The following is a 22,820-nucleotide window of genomic DNA, read 5'->3' as shown; positions in this document are numbered from 1 at the left end:
TGTCCTCAGCTCCCAAATGCTTACTGAATGTTGTTAAAAGAAAATAAGATGTATCACAGTGATAAATATGTTCCTGTCACAACTTTTTTGGGAACATGTTGCAGCCATCAAATTCAGGATAAGTAGGATTTACAAAAAACAAGTTTTATCAGTTTTAACACTGAATATCATCTTTGTACTGTATTCAATTGAATATAGATCAAAAAGGATTTGCCAATCTTTGCATTCTGTTTTTATTTACATTTTACACAATGTCCTAACTTTTCTGGAATTGTGGTCATAGACTTGAGCTGCAACTAATGATTATTTTCCTAAATATTATTTATTTTAAATTATTTTTCAGATTAATTCTTTGTTTAGTCTATAAAAGTTCAACAACTGTCCAAACCCAAAGATTTTGAATTTACATTAACATGTAACAGAGAAAAACAGCAAATCATCACATTTGAGAAGAAAAAATAAGAGTGAATGTTTTTTTTATATATATAAATGACAAAATATTCCTGTTATTATATGCTGATGATCAATTTCCTGTCAACTGGCTAATCCGTTAAATCCAGATCCTCATTATCCCTATCCTTCCTGCCTTCATAAATTATTTTAGAATCATGAGATATCAAAAGCCAGAGGGCTTTGCAACTTAGGTCTGATGAATATTATTTCCCCATTAGTCATTTAGCAACCTACTTTGACAACCAAATAATTTCAAATTAAATTTAATTAAGTTTTCAAGCAAAAATACCAAACATTTCCATCTCCCATAACAGACCATTTGACCTTCACATTTTTCTGCTGAATTCCTGTAAGTCTCTAGGGTACTGTTTATCTTGCAACATAACACACATGAATGCAGAAAAATGGCAATTTGGCAGCCTGAGAAGTTACACTTACCTTACATTTGAAAATGAGACCATTTGAGTCCCACCCCAGCTCTAAGCTTTACTTAACACAATAGCTGAAAAACCCCACCCAACACCTGAGACTTTGACGGGACCTGTGAGGGGTGGAGAAGTGAGCTAAAGCTACCTTTAAATTCACAAGGCCTGGATGGGTTTGTCTAATGCCTTAAGTTACTTAAGACTCCACTGCTGATTAATTTGTGTAAAGTGCTGCAACCTACTCATCTGTCGATGCGTCATGTACATACAAAGCACAAGATTAGCAGAAAGAAATGCGACACTGGAAAGCCAAATCAAAATAATTTATTTTTGGTGACATTTCATACAGTTCTAGGATTGTGTCTCAAACACTTGGTTGATCCATTACTATATTTCCTTTTTGCAACCCCAACCCAAATTAACAGAAAATAACCCAAACATATGGAGGGGGGAGGGGCAAGTCCTGTAGGTATTTGCAAGCCTGTCATCAACCATATGCTTCTAAAATGATTTCACATTACTCATGAGTAAGATTCTTTTTAAAAACAAGTTAGTGCATTTATTTAATTATACTAAACCACTAGCTGCTCATACTCATTAATGAAAAAGAAATAACAGCCCCAGTGATTGGTTACTCGTTTTTACTGCATTACTAAACCCAAAGTCAATGCATCAAGTATTTTTCGCTCAGCTGACATCTCGAACAGTATATAAATGTCATATGCGTGATTTTATTTTATTTTTTTGCCAATGCGATTTCACACAACTTTGGGGAAACCAGCCTACCAAGATTGGGAGAAAAGCGTTGTGCATCAGAATTAAAATAAATAAATTTAAAAAGCAATACATACAGTGAGTCAAACTTCAAATTCTAAGTCAACCTGTTTGTTTTTCAAAAATTAAAAAATGAAAGAAAAAAACAACAACAAAGAAAAACAAAATAAACCAGCAAACTCACCCTAAAAAGCACAAAACAATCTGGTGGATACCTGCTGTCAAAAGCCTCCCTCTGTAAATTCAGTACTAGAACAATTACATTCTCCCACACACATTTCTAGTGAAGGGTTATTACAATATAGCATAGGCAACTACACCTCTACAGCGTCTTCAAAATCCAGTTTCACTGGGCCAAAAGTTTCCCCAACACTACATTATTTAGCAGACCTCGTCAATAAAAATCAAAACTTTTATATCCTAGCACACTATGATCGTAGGCAGCTGGCACATAGCACGTGAAAATGTTCCAATTTTCTTTATACCCATGACTTGGCTGCCAAATATTATGTAGCTATCATCCTTTAGCTAACAGCACTCCTCAGTCTATTTTTGACACTATGCCATTGTTAAGAACAGTTCACAGATATAAGCTTAACCTGGATATCCTGTGATGATGAAGAAAAGCCAAACCTCACCTAAACCATCAGGTGCACTGAACAGCCAAATCTGACCATTTTAACCTATTCTTGTTTCTTCTCTCTTGGAAAACATCAACCTACGACCCAAACAAACATGTAAACAGAGAACCTGACTGATTATCAACATGACAAAAGTTCTGAACCCATCAGAGTGGCTTCAGATAGAGATAAAACTTAACATGAAAAACTTTGGACCAGGCTAGCAGGTTCACCGTGGCTAACAGGCCAGTAAGCACCCCCCAAAGTGGATTTCGGCTTCAAACAAAACCACACATCTGACTGCGGCGATACAGCGACAGCTTCTGATATCCGACTGATACGATTTAAGCCAATTATGAACCAGGATCAAAATACCACCATAGAACATATTTCATTAATATACATTAGAAGACCACACTGTCCAGTTTCAGGACAATGATTCTGAATCTCTGATGTAAAAAAAAAAAAAAAAAAAAAAAGAAAACAAAAAAAAATCATCCATTTCATTACATCAGTGCAACAGCACACTGTAGCACTTCAATCATTTTGCTTAACAATCAATGCATACACAGACATCAGTCAACCCTTCAGTCATACTTGCAAACCTAAGCACACAAGAAAAAAAACAAACTGATGTCTCATTGCGTGTTAGTGATATCTTTGTATATGTACATGACATATATGCATGTTCTTTTCTTCTTAGTGCATATTGTTCTTGCAGACATCTATTCGTTAAAATCAAAAGAAGGTAGAGGGCCTTTTACGCGGCCCAGCATCCCACCTCTCCCTAGCAGAGCATAAATGAAATGTCCTCCAGATAAATCGCACTTAAAATTCTTTTAAGCATAATGCTGGAGGCCAAAACAAAGATTTTTGTTTCCTTTTCAAATCACTCATCAAAGTTCTTCAGGTGTCATTTTGCCCATTAGTCCTGGATGTCCCGGTCTTATTGTCATTTTAAAAGCTTTTCTTTGGACAAGTTCCAGGGGGGAAGGTGGCTACCATAATGTTGTTGCTTTTATGTTATTCATTTTTATATAATTATATATTTCCATGTATATATTCATACATCTTTTTTCTATTCATATCAAGTTTTTACTTTGGCGATACTGGTGGGATATTCTGCTCTTTGCCAGTGTGCCTGTAGCCTCCCTGTGGGGAGCTGCGTCGGGCTGGAGGCGGGCGCCTCTGGTCCCGAAACTTGAGGCCCCCGGTGCCTCTGGGGCCGTTGCTGCGGTAGTAGCCTTGAGAGTCACGTTCACGTGGTGGTCGGCTCTCTTTGCATTCCCAGCCCCCCTCCTTATCGTGGCCTTTCTCTTGCTTGTCTCCAGGACCACCGCTGGAGCCCGGCTCCTCTGCCTTGTTCACACGCAACTCGCGTAATGGCTGGCCAGACGCGGTGCCCGAGGAAGCTGGGGCAGCGGCCGCAGGCGGAGGGTCCTTGGGTGGCCGTTGGCACACCTCAGCGTAGCTGAGCTTACGGGGCTCCTGAACCAAGACAGGCAGGGGAAAAAAATACACAATTTTAAAATATGTAACACAGACTACCTTACTACAAATTCAACAAAAATATAAACACAACACCTTGGTTTTTGCTCCTTTTTTGTGAGTTGAATTAGATTTTTTTTAAAAATAGTATTTCAGTTCGTCTCTTCCAGGAAAAAAAATAAAAACTGTGACTCAACCCTGCCTTCTGGAGGGTTACTAAATTTTCATCCAATGAGCGTCACTTATGACGCTGTCAGAGCAAAGGAGAAGACACTCATTCACTAGAGTGGAGTGTTTCTGGGGAACATGCCTCACAGTACAAAAGCACAGCTTAATATCTCCATAAAGGCACAGCGATATTAGCTAATGTAAAAGCTAATCAATATCCAAGAGTTGCCTGTTTTAAAGGACATACATAAGCATTAAGTAATATTCACTCTGCTGCCTGTTTCATGGGAACTTTAAAACGCAGCAGCAGAGTTGGGCTGGTATGTGAAATACCCATAGTCCGGGTCCTACTAAATATCTTTTTTTCAAGATCAAATTACACATTTTAGAATGGCCAGCACCTCTACATGCCACACCTGACAGGTGGATGGATTACCTTGGCTAATCTTGGTCATTTTTCTTCCCCAGGAGGGAAAAGTCATGACATACCTACTCAGCTTTTGCCTTTTAACAAATTTGGGAACATAGTTTGAGGGAACTACACGTTTTGTGTGCACTGAACAAGTCCTAAGTCCTTTACTTCAACTCATGATAAATGGGACAAAAAACAAGTGTTGTGTCACTTGTTCACTTTCATGATTCCAGTCAAACCCTCAGATCTCATAATCTTAACGCTCATTGGGGTAGGAGTGAACGTTCTGGACATTTGGTCGGAAAGGGCCAAGAGAGAGAAAAAGACAGAAACAGAAAGGCAGAGGGACAGGCAGAGCAGGAGGGAGAGAACCAAAGCCAGTCAGTCCACAACCTGACATCCCTCTATGCGCAAAAGATCTCATCATCAGGAAGACCTCTGTGCTCAAATGTAGGCTGATATTATACAAAGAACCAGATTCTCACCTGTGCAGGGGTGGGAATAGTGGCTGTAGCAGGGGCCGGCGTGCTGGGTGTCGCTGGCGTGGAGGCGGCAGAGGGCTGAGGCCTGGAGCTAGGCACGGGCTGTGTAGAGGAGGGTGGGTTCACGGTAGTTTGAACAGGTGTGCGTGGAGTCACTTTTGGAGCTGGAGCTGGGGGCTCTGCCCGTTCAACCCTTTTCTCCTGACGAGTGATACTGTCAGAACAAAAAGAGTTCAGAGTTACTAAGTTACTAGTTCAATACAGGTGTTTGACTCGTACCAACTATCCAGATTAAAGGACCAGTGTGTAGGATTTAGTGGCATCGAACGGCGAGGTTGCACACTGCAAACACCTCATCTTAGTCTCCCCTTCCAACTGTGTGGGACAGACCTGCAGTCCATAGGCTGAATCAGGCTCTTAAACAATTTCAATCCTGCGCTTTGATCATTTATAAATAGGACAAAAAGGATACTGGGATTTTATTTTAACAACTGGCAAACATGACCTGCTGAGTTTACGGGTGCTTACATTGTGTATTAAAGAATCATTTTGCTAGTGGAATAATTAAACCATTCATTGTTTGTGTCTGTATGTATGTGTGTTGTTAAGAAATGAGTCACCTATTTTAAAAACTTAGTGGGAATTTAGGAGAATCTAAATAAAAAAGATGTTATAGGCAACGTGTTTATTTAAAAGACGAGCCAATTCTAATCTAGGATTATAAAGGTGCATTTTTTATTGTACTTTTGTACATAATGTTTCTTTTTAGATTGTGAGAACTATTAAGGTGGAGGGGAAAATGCATGCATTGCATGTTTGACACATTTCAGTTCCTTTACAGCTTTACAGGTCAGACATAGGAAATGCAAATGTTTGGCCCATTGCAACTTAACTTTTTTCAAATCTACTGTGGAAAAATGGCATTTCAACATGGGGAACTCAATTAAAAGAGGACCTAAACCCTCTGTAGATATACATGGGTCATTCTTTAGGGCAACAAAAACATTTCTTATTTGCAGGTGATTATAAACTAATGAAAACATACTTATGAATATTATGTTCCATTTCTGTCACATTCTGCCAATACATTCTCCTCTTGGTTTGTATTTAAAAGTTAAATGTGAACACGAACCGGACCTAAAACGCAACGTTTCTTTTTTTTCTTTTGGTACCGGTGTGAAAACGGCCTTAAACACTGGACCTTTAAAACTGTATTTTTTGAGACAGTCATACCCAGGGGCTGAGGATCCAAGTGGTTGTGTAGCAGATTTTGCTGTTGTCAGTGCAGGACTTGAGGCAGCCACAGTCTCCTCTGCAACTGGGGCTTGGCCTGAACCTGAACTCACAGTGGCTTCTTTATTGGCTTGTTCAGTCTATAAAAAGCAAAGAAGCATGCGCATTAGACCTCTGAAGTCCACCTCTCAAGAATACTGTGAATGCATTTTATCCAAGAAATTTACAAACTGTTAGTCTTTATTTCTTCTTACCTTGTCCCTGTACAAACCGCGTACAACATCTGACATTCGGTTTTCTAGCACTGGCTCTCCTTGTGTGCTGACCACGCAGCCAGGAAGAGGTGGGAAATTAGTAGCAGCCAAGTCAAACTTGGGTGGAGAAACCTTGACCTCTGCTAGCGGTACCGGCCTCTGAGAAATACAGCCAACAAACAAAGATCATGAGATGTTTCATGCTTTAAATGCTACTTAAAAGCTTTAAGTCAACATGAAAACTGGTATTTACCGCAATCCGTTCGTCTTCTCGCCTCCTCCTTGTTCCTCTGTAGGTTGTGCTCCGTCTAAAATTCAAATACATGGTCAGTCAAGTGTCACTGATGAAGTCGCAGCCCAAACAACAGACGGGTAGAACAGGTTTACCGTCCACGTCCTGCCATGCCGCTGTCATCGCTGGGGTCCAGAGACGAGGAAGAGGAGGAGAGATGTGAGAACGCTGAGCTCAGGTCGGAGGCTGTCTGGACTGGATTAGTGGTGCTGGCAGCGACGGCAGCAGGAGCGGGAACGGGAGGCTGCGGGCTGCGTAGTCCGGTCAGACTCTCCAAGGGGACAGGAGTTATAGACGCTGAGGTCACCTCGTTTGTCCTCACCTGGGGCTTCACATGGTTTCTATTGCAAGGGAGAAAAGGTGAAGATGAGCTGGGTCAACATTAATTTCAAAATACTCTTTAGACATACTGGTTACCAGTGTTTCCTGTAGAGCTTTTTGCTTATGGGAATAATTCTTGTCTAGGAAGCAGTGTCACACTGACCATACTGGTGTTTTTTTAAAGTCTATTTACATGTAGCAAATTCTTCCAACATCGTCAATTTTCTGCTTTTAAGGCAGCTTTCACTACAACAGGAAAGGTTGTGGAGACTAGAAACCTTTCTGACATACTGAAATCTATTTCTATGAACATGTCATCTTTATGTTTTGCCAAATTAAATTATTGTTATGTGGTAGAACGAACAATACTCCTTTTTCACAGCCACCATTTCGACATGAAATGGTCAAGTAAACACAGATGTTAGCAGTGATAATAAAAGGGCTCAGTTCCTTTTAGGTCAAACAGAATCAGAGAGCTTCTGTCATAGATAGTAAGTTTGCAGATATCAAACTGACCACTTCAACTTGTTGGTGCGATACATCACTGTCAACACCATTTTGCTTCAAGCAAGACTGACCTATGGAACACATGTAAATTGGGGTACTGCATTTTTTTCTGATTAGAGAGCACTATAATGTTTATTTCTCAACAGATTTCAATGAGTCATGTTATATTCAAGGGTTTAGAATCTACATTGTGTAAGAACAAACTCAGTGCCACCAAATGTTTGATAAGACAACATGTCTGGAAATATATATCAACATGAATCAAACATATTGTTAGTTAAGAAAATCAGACTGTTTGCAATAATAATAATACATTTTCATAACACTGACTGAAGGCTACTCAAGAATTCTTGTGCTTGTGTGTTATGTGAGATAACAAACCTACTAGCTAACTGCAGGTCACCTCTCCATGATGGCACACTAGCTGTCAGTTTGTTTTGTTACTTAATGGGCAAGAGCCTGACATACTATCCACAATTTAGCAGCTACAGGTAAGCACAAACAGGAGGAGATCTGAAAATATTCAATGCAATATATGCAGCAGGGGGTCCCCGCTTCATCAATCAGGTATGGCCTGAAATATGTTACGGACCCCTGGTGCAGCTTGTGAATCCTTGAATATAAAAATGACTCATTAAAATGGTTTGAGAAACAAATGTACCACACCTCCCCTCTTTACATGTACTTGTTCACAGAGTCCTGCCAGGACCAAATTGGTACCGATGTTGACGTACCATCCAGAGGCCAATGCAGCCTCTACATATTTGTGTCCGTTGCTACTATTGTGCATGTTAGCTCACTGGAAGGACATGACACGCTAAATGAATGGGACCTTCATATGCATCATTGGTGACACCTGTGTTTACCCAGCTGTTTCATATCAATATGGCTGCTGTGAAAAAGGTCATATGTTCAAATGTTCAGCAGCTATTACAGTTGTACGTATTCAATTTAGTGAACTCTAACATGTTAAACCACAGTATGGTCTTGTAAGTAGAGCTTGTGTTTGGCCCTTAATGCCATTACATACAGAAAACTGCACTGCAATCACAGCAGTTATGGGAAGGAAATCCAAACAGACAGGAGTGAGCCTATATAAGCAGGCTAACAGCAAACTGCTATTTGCTGGGGATTCATAAACAATGTTCAGGTAATGAGGCTGAAGCAATTAAATGAGTTCAAAGGAAACACTGGTGGTACCAGTTTGCAGGAGGAATAAGACAGCATGCTGTGTCCTCAGGATAAATACATGCAGGACTACATCTGTGCTCATGATTGGTTGAAGCAGCAGAGACACTAATGTCAACATACTGTATGTTTTGCAACCTGCAACCAACCATAAACTCTTTGAGAAGAGCTGACAACGCCCATGTAAGATCCAGACAAGGATACAAATATTTAAATGCACCACAAATAATGCTTTGAGACAGGTAATGTTGTCTAGCTGCGTGATTAACATGGAGTGATCTTCTCAGAGTCTTTGACCCTCAGATCTCATAATCTGAACGCTCATTGGGATGAGAGCCAAGCACCTGACTTTGAAAGAAGGACAGAAAGATAAAAAGAGGAGAGAGACAAAAAAGAGGAAGACAAGAGAGAGAGAAGAGAGAAGATGATGAAGAGAAAGCCAGAACCAAAGCCAGTTACTCCGCTCCCTGGTTTCCCTCTATGCGCATCTTGATCTCATCACCGGGTCTGACTTGGGAAGAGTCCAATACAATATTTCTTTGGGATGTTGCTTTTTCAGTGTATAATCGAAGTTGCAAAGTTGTCATCTCTTGGCGAAAGATTTAAAGCGTACGGATCAAAGCTCGACAGCTGGCTGACCTAAACTCAACTCCAAACTGTCAGCATTACTTTGTTATAGCATAAAACAACACATGGAATATGGGTAATACAATCACTGACAAAGAAAGCAGCAGTGAAACAAAGAACAACAACGAACAAATAAATGGATGGATGGTTAGTTGTGATGTAGAGAAACTGTTACATGTAATAATGTCAAATGTAAAGAGCATATTTTGGAGCCAAGATGGCCATAACTGGAAAAAGGCAGTAGATCAGAATCAGATAGCAGTAGCAGCTGCCGCTGCCATGTAGTAGGCAAGCCTACATTTATCAAATGACATGACAAATCCAGGATGTCCATTACCTGGCAACAAACATTTATCACACTGATGAAAAGGATTATGGCTATACAGCTCTGACTTGCAGAAGGCATGGGCCTGGTATGGATTTAGTCATTTGGCTGCTGCAGTATGGTAAGAGATGAGGGTAGCGTTGAAGCTTATTGTACAGTATAATAGTGGTACCTGAAGGCATTTATTACATTCTTTCTTGAATAGAGGGGGACACTGTGGGGACAGTAAGAAAACAGGGAGTGAAGAACAATTCCCTGGAGGGGTTACATTTTATCTTTAGACAGATTTTAACAGCAGATGATCTGATGTTCACATAAACAAAGTGGTAAAACAAAATCCAATTAGAATATGTCTATGCAAATACCAGATTTAGGTCAAAACTAAAAGAAACACAAATTAATAAACAGAACCTGGAAAAAGAAGTCCTTACCGGTTTCTGTTAAATGGGCGAGTGATATTAAGAGAATTGGAACCAGTTTTGTAGTGTCCAGCAGAGCCAAATCCATTCACGAAGCTACTGTTGGGAAAAGGTGCCTGCATAAGAACAAAAAACAAATCCAATTTCATACGAGTTATTTATTTGGCAGCAATCACAAGAGCTTGAAAACAAATTTACTGTATTATTTGCTGTGTGTGTTTACTCCAACTGTTTGGAAGGAAAAAAAACTGGATATTATGACAAATTCATTGTTATGTAAATTACTGTTTATCTCTGACAATTCAGATTTCAAGAGGAGAGGAGGGAAGTAATTATACAAAGAAAACAAAGCACAATCTCAAGAGAAAAAGGCTGGCATTAGAAATGGAAACATGGATTATACCACTGATTGACACTACAATGATTTTTAGCACTTCCTATTCATTTGAGTTAGTATAATTTATGTAGAACTCTGCATGAATGTTGCCATGTTTTTGAAATGTGTAATTTTGGCAATTATGTTGTTGCACTATTTTTTGGATACATGTTGACTTTCTGAAAAATGCTTAAACACTGAAAACAATGCAAGTGACATGACTGACAATTTGTCATGTGATCTACGTATATTTATCACACCAGTGAGTGCTCGTGTGGGTCTGCTGAGCAAACCTGAAGAAGCCACAGGCGAATCGCACAGTTCGCTCTTAAAGTCACACTAACATCAGCCCAGCGTGTTCAGTGGTTTATTTTGCTACTTATTTGACTTCACTCAATGCACACGTCAGAACAAAAGAGGTGACAGTGACTAACAAGCAACTGTGCAGTTTTTTTTGGATACTGGGGACACCTACTGTTGGCACACAACTTATGGCGTTTAAGGGTAACTATGTAAATCACATTTTACACATTTAATGCTGATGACACACAATCAAGATCAACTGGAAGCTGAGGTTTGTGAGAAAACACGGTCAACCTGATCGTGTTTGTTACTCTAACCCATGGCTTCCTGTTTTGCAAAGTATCCGGGAGGCCCCCCACTTGTAGCTGCTAGCCGTTAGACTAGCACCTACAGTACAAGCCCAACTTCCTTAAAAGGGGATGTCTTAGACCCTCAGATCTCATAATCTTAACGCTCATTGGGACAAGAGCGAAGCACCTGACTTTGGAAGGGAAGGATAGAGGGAGACAAGAAAAAGAAGAAGAGGAGAAAAGAAAGAACCAAAGCCAGTTACTCCTCTCCTTGGTTTCCCTCTATGCGCATCTTGATGTCATCACTGGGTCTGAATTAGGAGGAGTCCAGAGATTTCTTTGTGAAGCTGCCTTTTCATTGTATAAACAATCTATTTTATAAGATCATTACATGTTTGAGATATCCATAGCCTAAAAATAAATATTATTTAGAAGCCATATTGTCCAGCTCTGACTGGAAGTGAATGTTTTCAGCTGCATCAGGTGTGAATTCTAGAGTAGGTTTGAGGTGATGTGACTTGTCTCACTGCAGTGTAGGTGCAGTGTGTCTCACCAGAGGAGTTTCGAAATACGGTGTGGGCGAAGGCGTCCAGGTGGGAGGTACAATGCCGTAGACTGGGTACTGCTGCTGGGGGTAGACATGCTGCATGTAGAGCGGAGAGCTGTACTGGGACTGGCTCTGGGACTGCTGAGCATACAGGCTGCTGTCCATGCTACGGTAGCCATTCTTCGCAAAGAATGTGTTGATGGCCTTTATCCTGGCCTGTGAGAATGAAAAAGAAATGAGCAAAATGAGTAAGATGATTAAAAACAACTTCACTGACATAGGGGTTTTAAGTGAACTCACCATAATGGGTTTTCCCTGAAATGTTTTTACTTCCTCTCTCAAGTACTTGTATGCCTGGAGGAACATATGAGAGAATCATAAAGTGATTCACTGTGCAGCATTTCAAGTGAATATCAAGCGAACTGCAGTCTGACTTGGGTTACCTGCTGAGCATCTGTGTCTGATTGGAATGTGATGTACCAGTTGTTATTGTGCGCAAACTCAACACTTATCACCTTCGGACAGTTGTCATTTTTGAACAGTGACTCCACTTCCTGTGAATCAGAAACAAAGAATAGTTTCACACTTTGGGTAAATACGAACTACAATCTAATACCTAACAAAGACAGGCAGTAATCATTGCAAAATGTTTGCAAAAGTAAGCTGTACCTCAACAGGTGTAGTTTCAGGGACTTCCCTCAGGATGATAATGCACCGCTTGTGATTTGGACGCACTTTCTCCCCTTTTTCGTCCACTTGTACCATAGGTGAGGCTGAGGGAAATTCAAGGTATTTAAATATAGATGCATCACAGGTACATTTGCATCATCTTGCCCCAACTGATCGACCACTCAATTTTGTCCAAAATTCATTCTAAATTCTTGACTCTTTGGGTCATGTTTTAGAGACCACTGATCACAGAGACAACAAAGCAGTAGGGTCCAAAATGAACACCTGCCACACATCAAATGCAGGTAGATTTTGCATTTGGCGAGTAGATTTTGGAAGACGATTTATCACACTGGCAGGTAAATATTTGAACCAAAAAAGCCACATCATAAGCGATTAACGATTGATTACAATTCTGCTTATTGATTTCAGTTCTCAATGTTCTCGATTACTGATCTTTGAGTCTTCTCTTGCATGCTTAACAGCATAGTTATGTGAAACAGTAATTACCACAGATGAATGTTACCTGCAGAAACACTGACCTAAGCTAATGTTAGCTAGATAACGGTAACTATTTGGGTCCCTATTCTGGTTTCTTGAATATTTTGGGGTTAACTTATGCTACTTAACTGTAACGACAGAGAGTATCCCTTCCTTGTAGAATAGCATCTCCCAAATTAAGGTGACTGTTAAAAGACTTACAATTTGTGCTATTCACCTCAGAGTCAAGCAACTTATCAACGGCTGAGTAGGTCAACTGAGAATATTGCTAGACTCCCGATTTAATAAGACAAATGTATTAGGAGACAGTATGACATGCATGTACACAGTAGCTGTTTACACTACACGGTTTAATTTGAAACTCGTGCGAGAGAAATTTGTGTAGGAATGGAAAAGGAAAATAATTGCTTAAGTCATCCCATTCATTTCTACATAGGCAGAGTTTAAGAATGCCATTTTTTAAAAAAACTTCTCAACAAACTCAACCATATACATAACAGGTCCCCAAGTACCTCTGTAGTGATTTTCAAGTTGTGTTATACTTACACTCAATCCACAATAGTTAAATAATTAACGCTACACAATATTTAGAAGGCTTCAAAGAGATGATGTGATTGGAAATGGCTGAGACTGCATCCAGCAATCTGTTATTTAACACACACACACACACACACACACACACACACACACACACACACACACACACACACACACACACACACACACACACACACACACAGTCTTAAACTTTCCACTTACATCTCAACACATCCAGGATGAGGTCCATGTCAGTGGTGAGGACCTTGATGCCCTCCATGCTGGCTATAGTCCAAATAGGGACAAACTGGTCACTGTCCATCTGGGACATCAGGTATAAATCCTTCGAGAGGTTTTCTCTGAATCACAGGACAAATACATAAATTAGCTTTCTCCACACTTGGGGAATGAAAAACTACTACTACTTCCCATACTCTACATAATTAAAAGGTAGTTTGAGTGCTTGGCTCTTACCTAGAGAAATAAAACTCCAGCTCTTTCTTCAGAGACTCTCGTAGATTCTCAGAGGAGAGCGGCTGTTCTTCAGTTTTGGAATCTGCTGAGGACCCAAAACCAAAATGTCAGCGGTAAGAAAAGTGACAAGTGACACCCACATTTGACACTATATCTGTCATTTGACGTGTGATTAACCCTCTGCCGTAAAAGGGTGAACATGCACTCTGCTTTATTAAGTAAACCTGTAAAGTCTGATTCACAAGGTTTGAGGTGCATCTTAAAAACTTTTCTTTGTCTTACTCTCTAGTGTGGTAGCCTTTTAAAAAACACCTGTAAAGTCTAACACAATCGAATACAACTGTTCTGCCATAAAGTCTTTTTTATGATGCCCATAATGTTGAGTCTTTGACACAAAGAGGTTCATTCAGCCATACGTTTCATCACTGATGGGGCCTTCCTCAGACTCGGCATTTGATTGTCATGTGCCTGTTATGGTTTACTGATTCATGCTTTTCTTATCTGTAGATATTTTCCATTTTATAAACACTTAACATTAGTGATGTATTTTCTTCAATACACCTTAGCCACAAATACAAAATAGATATGTTTATATTTTTTACTCCCCTGCCCAGTTAGTGTCAGTTCAGTGCACCTACAGAGCAGCCACCCCAACACTGAACTCCTATATCAGCCTACATGAGTCTGATGTTTTACCTGCATGATCCACGTTTTAATGCCTTTGTTCTTGTCTTTGTAAAAGGAAATCAGAGATTTGTTTCTAAAGACATTATGCATGTTAGAAAATAATAGCTGAAAACATGTGAAAAGACTGAACTTTGGAGCACAGAATTGTGGAATTACAAGATTTTATGAGATTTTTTGGGTGTACCTGAGATCATGGCCCAATGAAACACTAGAGCTGTACGTTCTGACACTACATAAGGTAGAGAACATTAGCACATTTAGCATATTTAGTGTTAGCAGTGCAAGTGATGAGAAGACCTGGTTTGATTTTTTTAACGATTCAGATTTGGCTGGGCGGTTAATTACAGATGTTTCTATGGTGCAACAAACTCAGGACACTGAATACTGGTTTATACGACTTCAATCACCTGTAATGTGAAAACAGACTTCGCCTGACTGGAGGTCACACTGGAAAGCAGCAGACTAGTTTGTCCGGACGTCTGCGTCATTGACAGTCTGAGCAGTCACTGACAGTCTGATAGTCTGAGCAGCCAACAGACACAAGTTGTGCTGTCCTGTACCGTTTACAGCCTGCAATGCCATTGGTCCTGCATTACTCTGTGTACAGTGACGCAGCTAAAAAAAGTGAAGTGATCCAGCTGACAAAACACGAGTCAACCCTGCGTCTTCTCAACCGATGACTCAAATTGTCGACTTTTAGGGGGCAGCCCGATCGCTGAAGTCACTGTTAGTGATGGTGTTTGGAAGAGCCGATGATGCCCATGTGAGACACACTGGCTACCATTTCAATGCCCTCCATGAGATATTGTCTGTATCGCAGCATGATTGACATGGACTGATCTTCTCATGAGTCGCTGACCCTCAGATCTCATAATCTGAACGCTCATTGGGAAGAGAGTGTAGCACCTGACCTCAGAACGGAAGGATAGAGAGAAAAAAAAGAAAAAGGAAAAGATGACCAAGAGAAAGAGAGAACCAAAGCCAGTTATTCCACTCCCTGGTTTCCCCTCTATGCGCATTTTGATCTCATCACCGGGTCTGACTTGGGAAGAGTCCAGTGAGGTCACACTGGAGAGCAGAAGAGTAGGTTGTACCAGCATCTGGTAGTTTGGGTGACTTCATTGACAGTCTGCAATGCAGCAGCCAACAGACACGAGTCATGCTGCCCTGGACTTTTGTGAAGTTTACAGTCTGCCCTGTCATTGCTCCTGCAGCACCCTGTGTACAATGAGGCAGCTAAAAGTGAGGTGACTGAGGAAATAGTCAACTCTGGGCCTTCGCAAGTGATGACTTGAATCATCGACTCTTACCAGGCAGCCATAACGCCTAGGGTCAAAGTTAGTGGTGGTGCTGTACTGGAGTGTCTCTCTAGCACATCATGAGTGTCATTCGGAAGGACGAAAAAATTAAAAGTACCTCTCAATACGAAGTAGTCCAGCACAATATCTAAATATGACCTCAATGAACATGACTAAATTAATTTAAATTATTTAAACTAAATTTACAAAAACAGATCAAAAACTCATCATTATAAACTACAGATGAATGTTATGGCAGAGCTGTTGTATGGATTGTGGTACACAATGCCAGTGAACGCAAGTCACCACTGAGCTCAAGTTACTACAGTATCTATACGACAGACTCACCACACAGTTAATTATTAGGATTACTTGGCAGTAACGTCATGCAATCTAACAAACTGTGTTTCACTCAATCTCAACTGTAGAGTGAAGGCTGCTTCATTACCTTTAATAACTAGTAATATGCAAATCATGCCAGTATTATTGAACAATGAGTCCTACTGTGACTGTGAAAACAGTATATTGGCACTGTGGTGGCTGTACTTATGCCGGGGAGATAAAAATTAAAGGGAAAAATTAGCACTTTTCATGTGGACAGTGTTGATGGTAAATGTAGTCAATTGATGCAATAAATTCCTCAGTGTGTGCTTGACAAAGAAAACTGAGCTCCCTTGCTCGGGAAGCCGTCCCAGCAGTGCCTACAAGTACCAGGATGCATTGTGCTCAAGCCTCTGTCACCCATGTTGCTGTGTATCAACAATCTAGCCTATAGCCATTACGTTGTTGGCCAAAACATAGCATTGGGTAACAACGATACCCATCTAGCATGTCCCCTGGCTACCTCTGGGGGACTAGAATACCAAGCTGAAATAGCCTGTAGTAGGTCTTTAACACCAGCTATGTCACCGTGACATCACTGGGTTCAGGAAGAACAACAGATTTTGCTGCAGGACAAGATAAAACACACTGAGGAATTTGTTGCTTGAACATCCATATGCAAGTGGTTACCTTTCCCTTTAAGTGGAATGTGGCTTCAAGTCTGCAGATTTTCATTCATTTCAACCAAAGACTCTAATCTTTTATGACCAAACTTTATTGTTTATATAATAAAAATGAACAAATCTTAAGCTGTAGTCCCGGTTGGTGTGGAGACGACTGCATGTGATGTGACGTGACTGACCTGAGGTCCCTGTGGTCGACTCAGCGGGGGAAAATCCCAACTCTGGAGGGTCCATTCCATTTACTGCTATCTCAGCTGTTGCTGTGGAGCTGCTGTCATCCAGGGCCGTGAATCCCACAGTGTACTGCTTGCACCCAGCAGACGAAGGCTCAGAATAACCTGTGGACAAGGTGAAGAGTTTCAATCAGAACCAACAGCAGAGAATTTTCAGTGCTGTTTAAACTTGTCAGTTCTGAATGTCCATTTGTGTACCAGTGTTCGGTTTAATACTGTGTGAGGTCAATAACACTAAGCTGTATGCAGATGTTGTCAAAAAAGGGTTTAAAAGAAACTAAAAAAAAAAAGTGAGAACTTTAATTTAGTTTGATCACAAATATTAAGTGTTATATTTGGTGCTGACTAGAAAAAAAAGTCAATATTTTTTAAATCAACACACCAGTCCAGACCAGTTTTGCCAAGAAATACAGTTTTGTCACACTTTAAGGGACAATTCACCCCAAAATCAAAAACAGATATTTCCCTTGGCCTGTAGGGCTATTTATTCGTCTAGATTACAGATGTCTGACATCTCTATGGCCAATGTCTCCAAAATTTAGTAACTCACACCAAAACTAGATGGATGTACAGCACTACAGGCCAGGGAAATATGTATTTTTGATTTTGGGGTGAACTGTCTCTTTACAGCTCTGTAAATTCAAATAAAAACAGTTCCGAGTTTTCTGATGGATACTTAATGAAGCTGATGTTGGTGTATCTCACCCTCACTGATGTCTGAGGGGGGCCAATGAGGGCTGTTGGTAACAGCCTCGCTGGAGGCCACAGGCATCTCCTGCCACACCTTGGCATTTGGGTTCAAACCGGCGCCCTTAGAGGTGACCTTCAAAGCAGAAACAGCAGGATGAGGAATGTTCAAGTCATAGCAACATTAAAAGCAGAATGATGTTTATGTTTCAGGTAAAGCAAACATTTTACACAGGCAAAAAAAACCCAGACAACAATTTGCATATAAAGCCATTGATTATCCACATTAGTCTGCTGAATTTGTTTACAATCAAACATATGTGACTGATGTGCTTCATCTACAACTTAGACCGACACCGAGTCTGCATTTAATATTCTCAGTGATTCACCTCAGACTTTCCATCTAATCTTTGCTAGGCATCTGACACACTCCCAGACCTCTGTCAGGACTAATGAGTATTTTCAAAAATCTGAGCTGCCTTAACAAATTTGTAGGCAACTGAACAGATTTTAACACAACAGTACACCATATGTTTTGCACTTATCCAGTCAAATCATTAGCATTGATTTATTTAAAAACACAAACAGGGGGTTAAATTTTTTATATCAAATATTGAGCACTGAGCAGTAAGCACCAAACATCTTTAATACATTAAATAAACCTAATAGCTGTTAAGTGTAAGATCCAATGGCCTTAGGATATCTATGACCATCAAGGTGGAAATCTTTGGGGAAACATGATAACTTGATTTAATTATGGCATTGGACTTGGAAAATATAAAACAACAAGCGATAAAACATCAGCTGCTCAACAGGCAAACAAAATACTTCAAAACAGTACAGAAAATATAAAGAAACAATTTTGACTAACAAATTAACTATCTAACAATTTAGTTTTGCAGGCTGAAACATATGAATCAATTCTGCAAATGCATCTTCTTTAAATATTGAGTGTTTGTTAAAAACTAATTAAAATGTACCTTTTGTTGCTTGGATAAACATATCTCTACTGCTCGTGTAAAGGCACATCCTGCCATCACAAAAGCATCATGATACATACAAAAACCTGAAGCAATAACAAAAAACCTTGCAGATTTAATAAGGAATCAAACTGAGGTTCCATGGAGCACTCAGAGCATACCATTATGCCATTATAGCCAACCATCACTACACCGGCTGATTTCTCTAATTACTTTAACCTTATATTGGGAGGCCTCTAACTGAAATCACCTGGTGCAATCTCACGATGGTAGGAACACCTGCATACCACTGGGCCTCCATGCCATCTAATAGGAAACCAGAGAAGTACAATGCAATGTGCCACAGTGGGCCACATGATCCCCTGTCGACAAAAGAGGCTATTACCCTGTTAACCTCAAGGAGGGGAGTGACTGTAAGAGATGTGTGTAACCACAATGACTACATTTAGATGCTCACAAAAATTCCAACCATTATTCAGAACATGACAATACTCTGAATTTGATACAGGTCATGTAAACATATTCTATCTTGACAGCCTTGAATTGAGCATTTTCTGATTAAGACCTGTGGAATATGTTTGTAATATTCTGGTTTAAGGATCATTCTCTGGGCATGTGCCAGCACAGTCAGAATGTATTTCAACTGGATTTTTAACCACAATTTGCAAGTCTTGAGATGCATGCACAAAATCCAAGCCCACATTTCTAGTCAGGTTAAGAAACATTCCTACTTTTAAATATTATGACTTTTATCTCAAGTTCAATACTTGCAAATATCTCAAAGCCAAGCTTTGTAAGACCGTGGTTGAATAATTGCAAGAGGGAGACTGTGTTTGCATGGTCAGAGGAAAAATTAGAAAAAATACTATTTGAACACAAAGAAGCAAAATGGCCCAAATGGCTCCACTTTTCCATAACCTGTAATAGCATGTACTAGAGCTGCAACTGCTGATTAATCTCAAAAATTCTCAAGTCAAACATTTTCTCAATTAATCATTTAGTTGTTTGGTCCATAAAATGTCAGACAATGGTGAAAACTGTTGATTTCCAATGTCCAAGGTGACATCCTCATCCTTCCTTATTTTGTCCACAAACAGATATTCAGTTTGCTGTCATGGAAGACTTAAAAAAACAGAAAGTAATAACTACAAAGCTTTCATAAAAAATGACTCTTACTGATAATGGATTATCAAAATAGTTGGCAATTAACTTAGAAGTTAACAAATCTATTAATCATTGCCACTAAAATGTATATATATGTATGTGGACAGGAATACAAATATTCACTTTAATTAGCCATGTAAACATCCCAGTAGAAATATTGTCTTTTTCAGATATAGGCAAAGAAAAATTAATATTTTGTCCATGTAAACAGAGTCACTGACTAAGTAGTAATAAATGTTGATAGACATGGGTAAAAGAATGAACGAACATAACGTTAAGAAGACTTTGTGTAACTTTCATCAAATATTTATACTTTTGATACACATTATCCAGGGATTGCATCCTGCTCTCTGTATCAAACGGGCTGTGAACTGGCAGCAGAACTCCTGACCCTGCAAAGATCCGTGGCCAAGAATAGATCACATACTGTACATATTAAGGCATACAGATACACTGATGTGAACTTGATGTGAACCATCATGTGAACCATGTGCTTTTATCTACAGAGGATTAGATGACAGCTGTACACTAACTCTGAAATGTCACTAACTGTCAAAATTGCCAGCTTCTTCTTCTGCCATTGTTACTTGCCACCTGCTATAAGATCCACCCACTGTTTGCAAAAAGCACTCGGCCTGACAAGTACAGCTGCCAGTCACAATATGCCTCCAGACACTCTTGGCCACCAATTAGACAAGAATGAATGTGTCAGGCGGCTAGGCCTCGGTGTCATTCAGAAGAAAAGCCTGGACATTTAAGTGCCGTGCAACTTGACACATGGTTACAATGCATGCTTCTGTGTTACAGGCCGTAGCAAGCCAAGTAATGTCAGCTGACTGCGCTGCGCAGCACAGGCCAGCAGGTATTTGCAACGCATGTCACTGCGCTAGCTCAGTTAGCTAGCAGCGCGATTAGCTAACAGATAACGTTACTGCAGGGACGGTTATCCTGCGGTTAATAGTCGAAGCATCGATCACCTACACATTGAAAACACATCAATCAGTATCTCTCTGAGTCAAATAGCACTGCCTTCATTCTGGACCTGTGTCATAACTTAACTTAAAGGCTAATGATTACTCAGCAAACTACTTAATGAGCTTGGTTGATACAGTGGCTAAGCTAGCGTTAGCGCGCTGTGCGAAGGGGCTGCAGCACTGGAGATCTGGCTAACGATAAGTGTGTTAAATTACCTACCTGTACCGGCTGCAAGTTCACTACTAGTCGTGCAAATGCTGCCATATGTGCGGTGTCTGAGGCTGTTTTCGCCTGATAATCAACATCACCTTGCGATTAAACGCTACCAAAGAAGGATTACGCAAATAGTCACAAAGTCAAAGCCGGGGTTAAACTCGGTGGCTTATTATATGTCTTGTTTGTGTTAATTTTAGCTGTTGCCTAATGAATATCGCCCATCACGCAGAAGGGGGGCGTACTGTGCTAACAGGTCTCCAATGAGCTAACCTAGCTTAGCTAGCTAAAGAAGGCCTCACTCACCATGCCGCCTGACCCTCCCTCGCTCCCCAGCAGAGCCTCGTCCTTCCCACCGGTCTTCGGTCCGGGATCAGCCTCCTCCTGCAGCAGCGGCGGCTCTCCGCTCTGGTCTGAACTCATCAGCCGCTCCTGACTCACTTCCACCCCGTCGCGTTCTCCCGGCCCCCGCCTGCCACCACCACCTCCTCCTCTTCCCGAAACAGCGGCTGGCTTCAGCAGCAGTCAGTCTGGTTCTCTCCTGCTCGACTGGATTGGCCAGCAGCAGCACACTGAAGCTAGCTTATGAGCTAGCTAGCCGGCTAGCAGGTGTGCTAACGACCTAGCGTGCTATGAATCAACGAAGCGGGCTAACGCCAGCTAGCTCAATGAATCAAACTCGCACGCTGAGATACTAGTGGTATAAGCGATGCCAAACCATGACTCTTCTCACACCACAGTCCTCGCTGGCGTTTCAGCAGATATTACAGCACACACCGGGTTCGTGAGGCGCATTCCTAACCGGGCGACCGGAGCGGACACTGGGGACACGCACCCTTCCTCAGCGCAGGCACACAGTCCGCCGACGTCCCGGCTGCCACCGCGAGGACTCGGTGACCTCTGAACAAACCATTTCCTTTTCCTTTTCCGGATACACACATTGTAGTTTTATACTGTACTTTTTAGTGCAATGAAGTCTTTATTAAAGTATTTATCTGCCGAGGATCAGGAGTACATATATGCAGATTTGTTGTATGTTATAGCTGTTAGAATGATTAAAAGCCAATTCCATCTACTTTTATTCCAAGGCGGAGTCATATGAGGTGGAATTCAAGCCAGCCTCTAGGCATACAATACACCATTACAGCACCACCAGAGGATGATATGCAAACACGGTTTGAAAGAAGAACAAAAATGCAAACCTTTGTTCAATGTCCTGATTCCAATATATATACAAGTTATTTGTAAGAAATCAATTTTTATACTGCTGTTTTTTTTTTTTTTATTAATTTGTGTAATGTATTTAGGGTATTTATGAGAGCTAGACAGATATTTCAGTCAGCTGATATTATCGGCCTGATATTGGCCAAGCACACCTGTATTGGTCTATATTAGTGTTGGCATATATGTTGATTTTTGTTTTTCATAGAACGCAATGTAGATTGTTCATAAATAATTATAATATTAAGTTATTGTTATAATTTTTAAAAAATACTAGTGAAAGTTTAGTGTTTCAGTACACTAATATCATTTTGGATTTTGTATATCTGTAGTTATATAGATACTGGAATATTTTTCCTCCCTAATACTGGTATCAGCATAGGCCTTTAAAAAAGCCAGTATTGGTCAGGTCCTAGTGTTTGTATAAACATGCCTCAGATTGTTTATTTGTGTGCCTTGTTGTAGCAGCTACCTGCACTCACTTTCATAGAGGAACAGGTATTTTCAGTTTAAGTTAATACACTGCTATCATGGTAGTGCCCATAAGGGGTGTTAAGTCACTAGTAACAGCAGGTTTAATGGATGGTCTCCAAAGAAAAAGAAGAGCTGTGATGTAATCACTTTTTTTGCCTGACTTGAGATGCAATCAAGAACAGACGATAAGCCACTGAAA

At 40.4% G+C, this 22,820-nt stretch overlaps 1 protein-coding gene across 3 annotated transcripts; it reads right to left on the bottom strand.

Annotated features, from left to right (window-relative positions):
- Positions 1-1,186: 1,186 nt before the first annotated feature.
- Positions 1,187-21,813, bottom strand: larp4aa (La ribonucleoprotein 4Aa). Of its 3 annotated transcripts, none has more exons than XM_084721241.1 (17): positions 21,233-21,813; positions 17,613-17,730; positions 16,854-17,012; positions 13,686-13,770; positions 13,434-13,570; positions 12,174-12,277; positions 11,948-12,058; positions 11,805-11,858; positions 11,511-11,720; positions 10,001-10,104; positions 9,742-9,783; positions 6,697-6,942; positions 6,563-6,617; positions 6,310-6,468; positions 6,056-6,195; positions 4,826-5,036; positions 1,187-3,760 (listed from the first exon to the last, which is right to left on the bottom strand). In XM_084721241.1, exons 1-17 carry the CDS (start codon positions 21,347-21,349, stop codon positions 3,368-3,370), a joined length of 2,445 nt encoding a protein of 814 aa, XP_084577367.1. In that variant the 5' UTR covers positions 21,350-21,813; the 3' UTR covers positions 1,187-3,367. The 3 variants fall into 3 exon arrangements, with proteins under 3 accessions (XP_084577367.1, XP_084577368.1, XP_084577369.1); XM_084721242.1 differs by having other exon boundaries at positions 13,686-13,767; positions 21,233-21,812; XM_084721243.1 differs by lacking the exon at positions 9,742-9,783 and having other exon boundaries at positions 21,233-21,812.
- Between the last annotated feature and the right edge of the window lie 1,007 nt (positions 21,814-22,820).

Source organism: Lutjanus erythropterus, chromosome 6 (assembly GCF_056507025.1).
Source record: "Lutjanus erythropterus isolate fLutEry1 chromosome 6, fLutEry1.hap2, whole genome shotgun sequence".
NCBI classification, from domain to species: Eukaryota; Metazoa; Chordata; class Actinopteri; order Lutjaniformes; family Lutjanidae; genus Lutjanus; species Lutjanus erythropterus.
The sequence above is the reverse complement of the archived record's forward strand: the minus strand, read 5'-3'. Positions and strand labels throughout refer to the sequence as shown.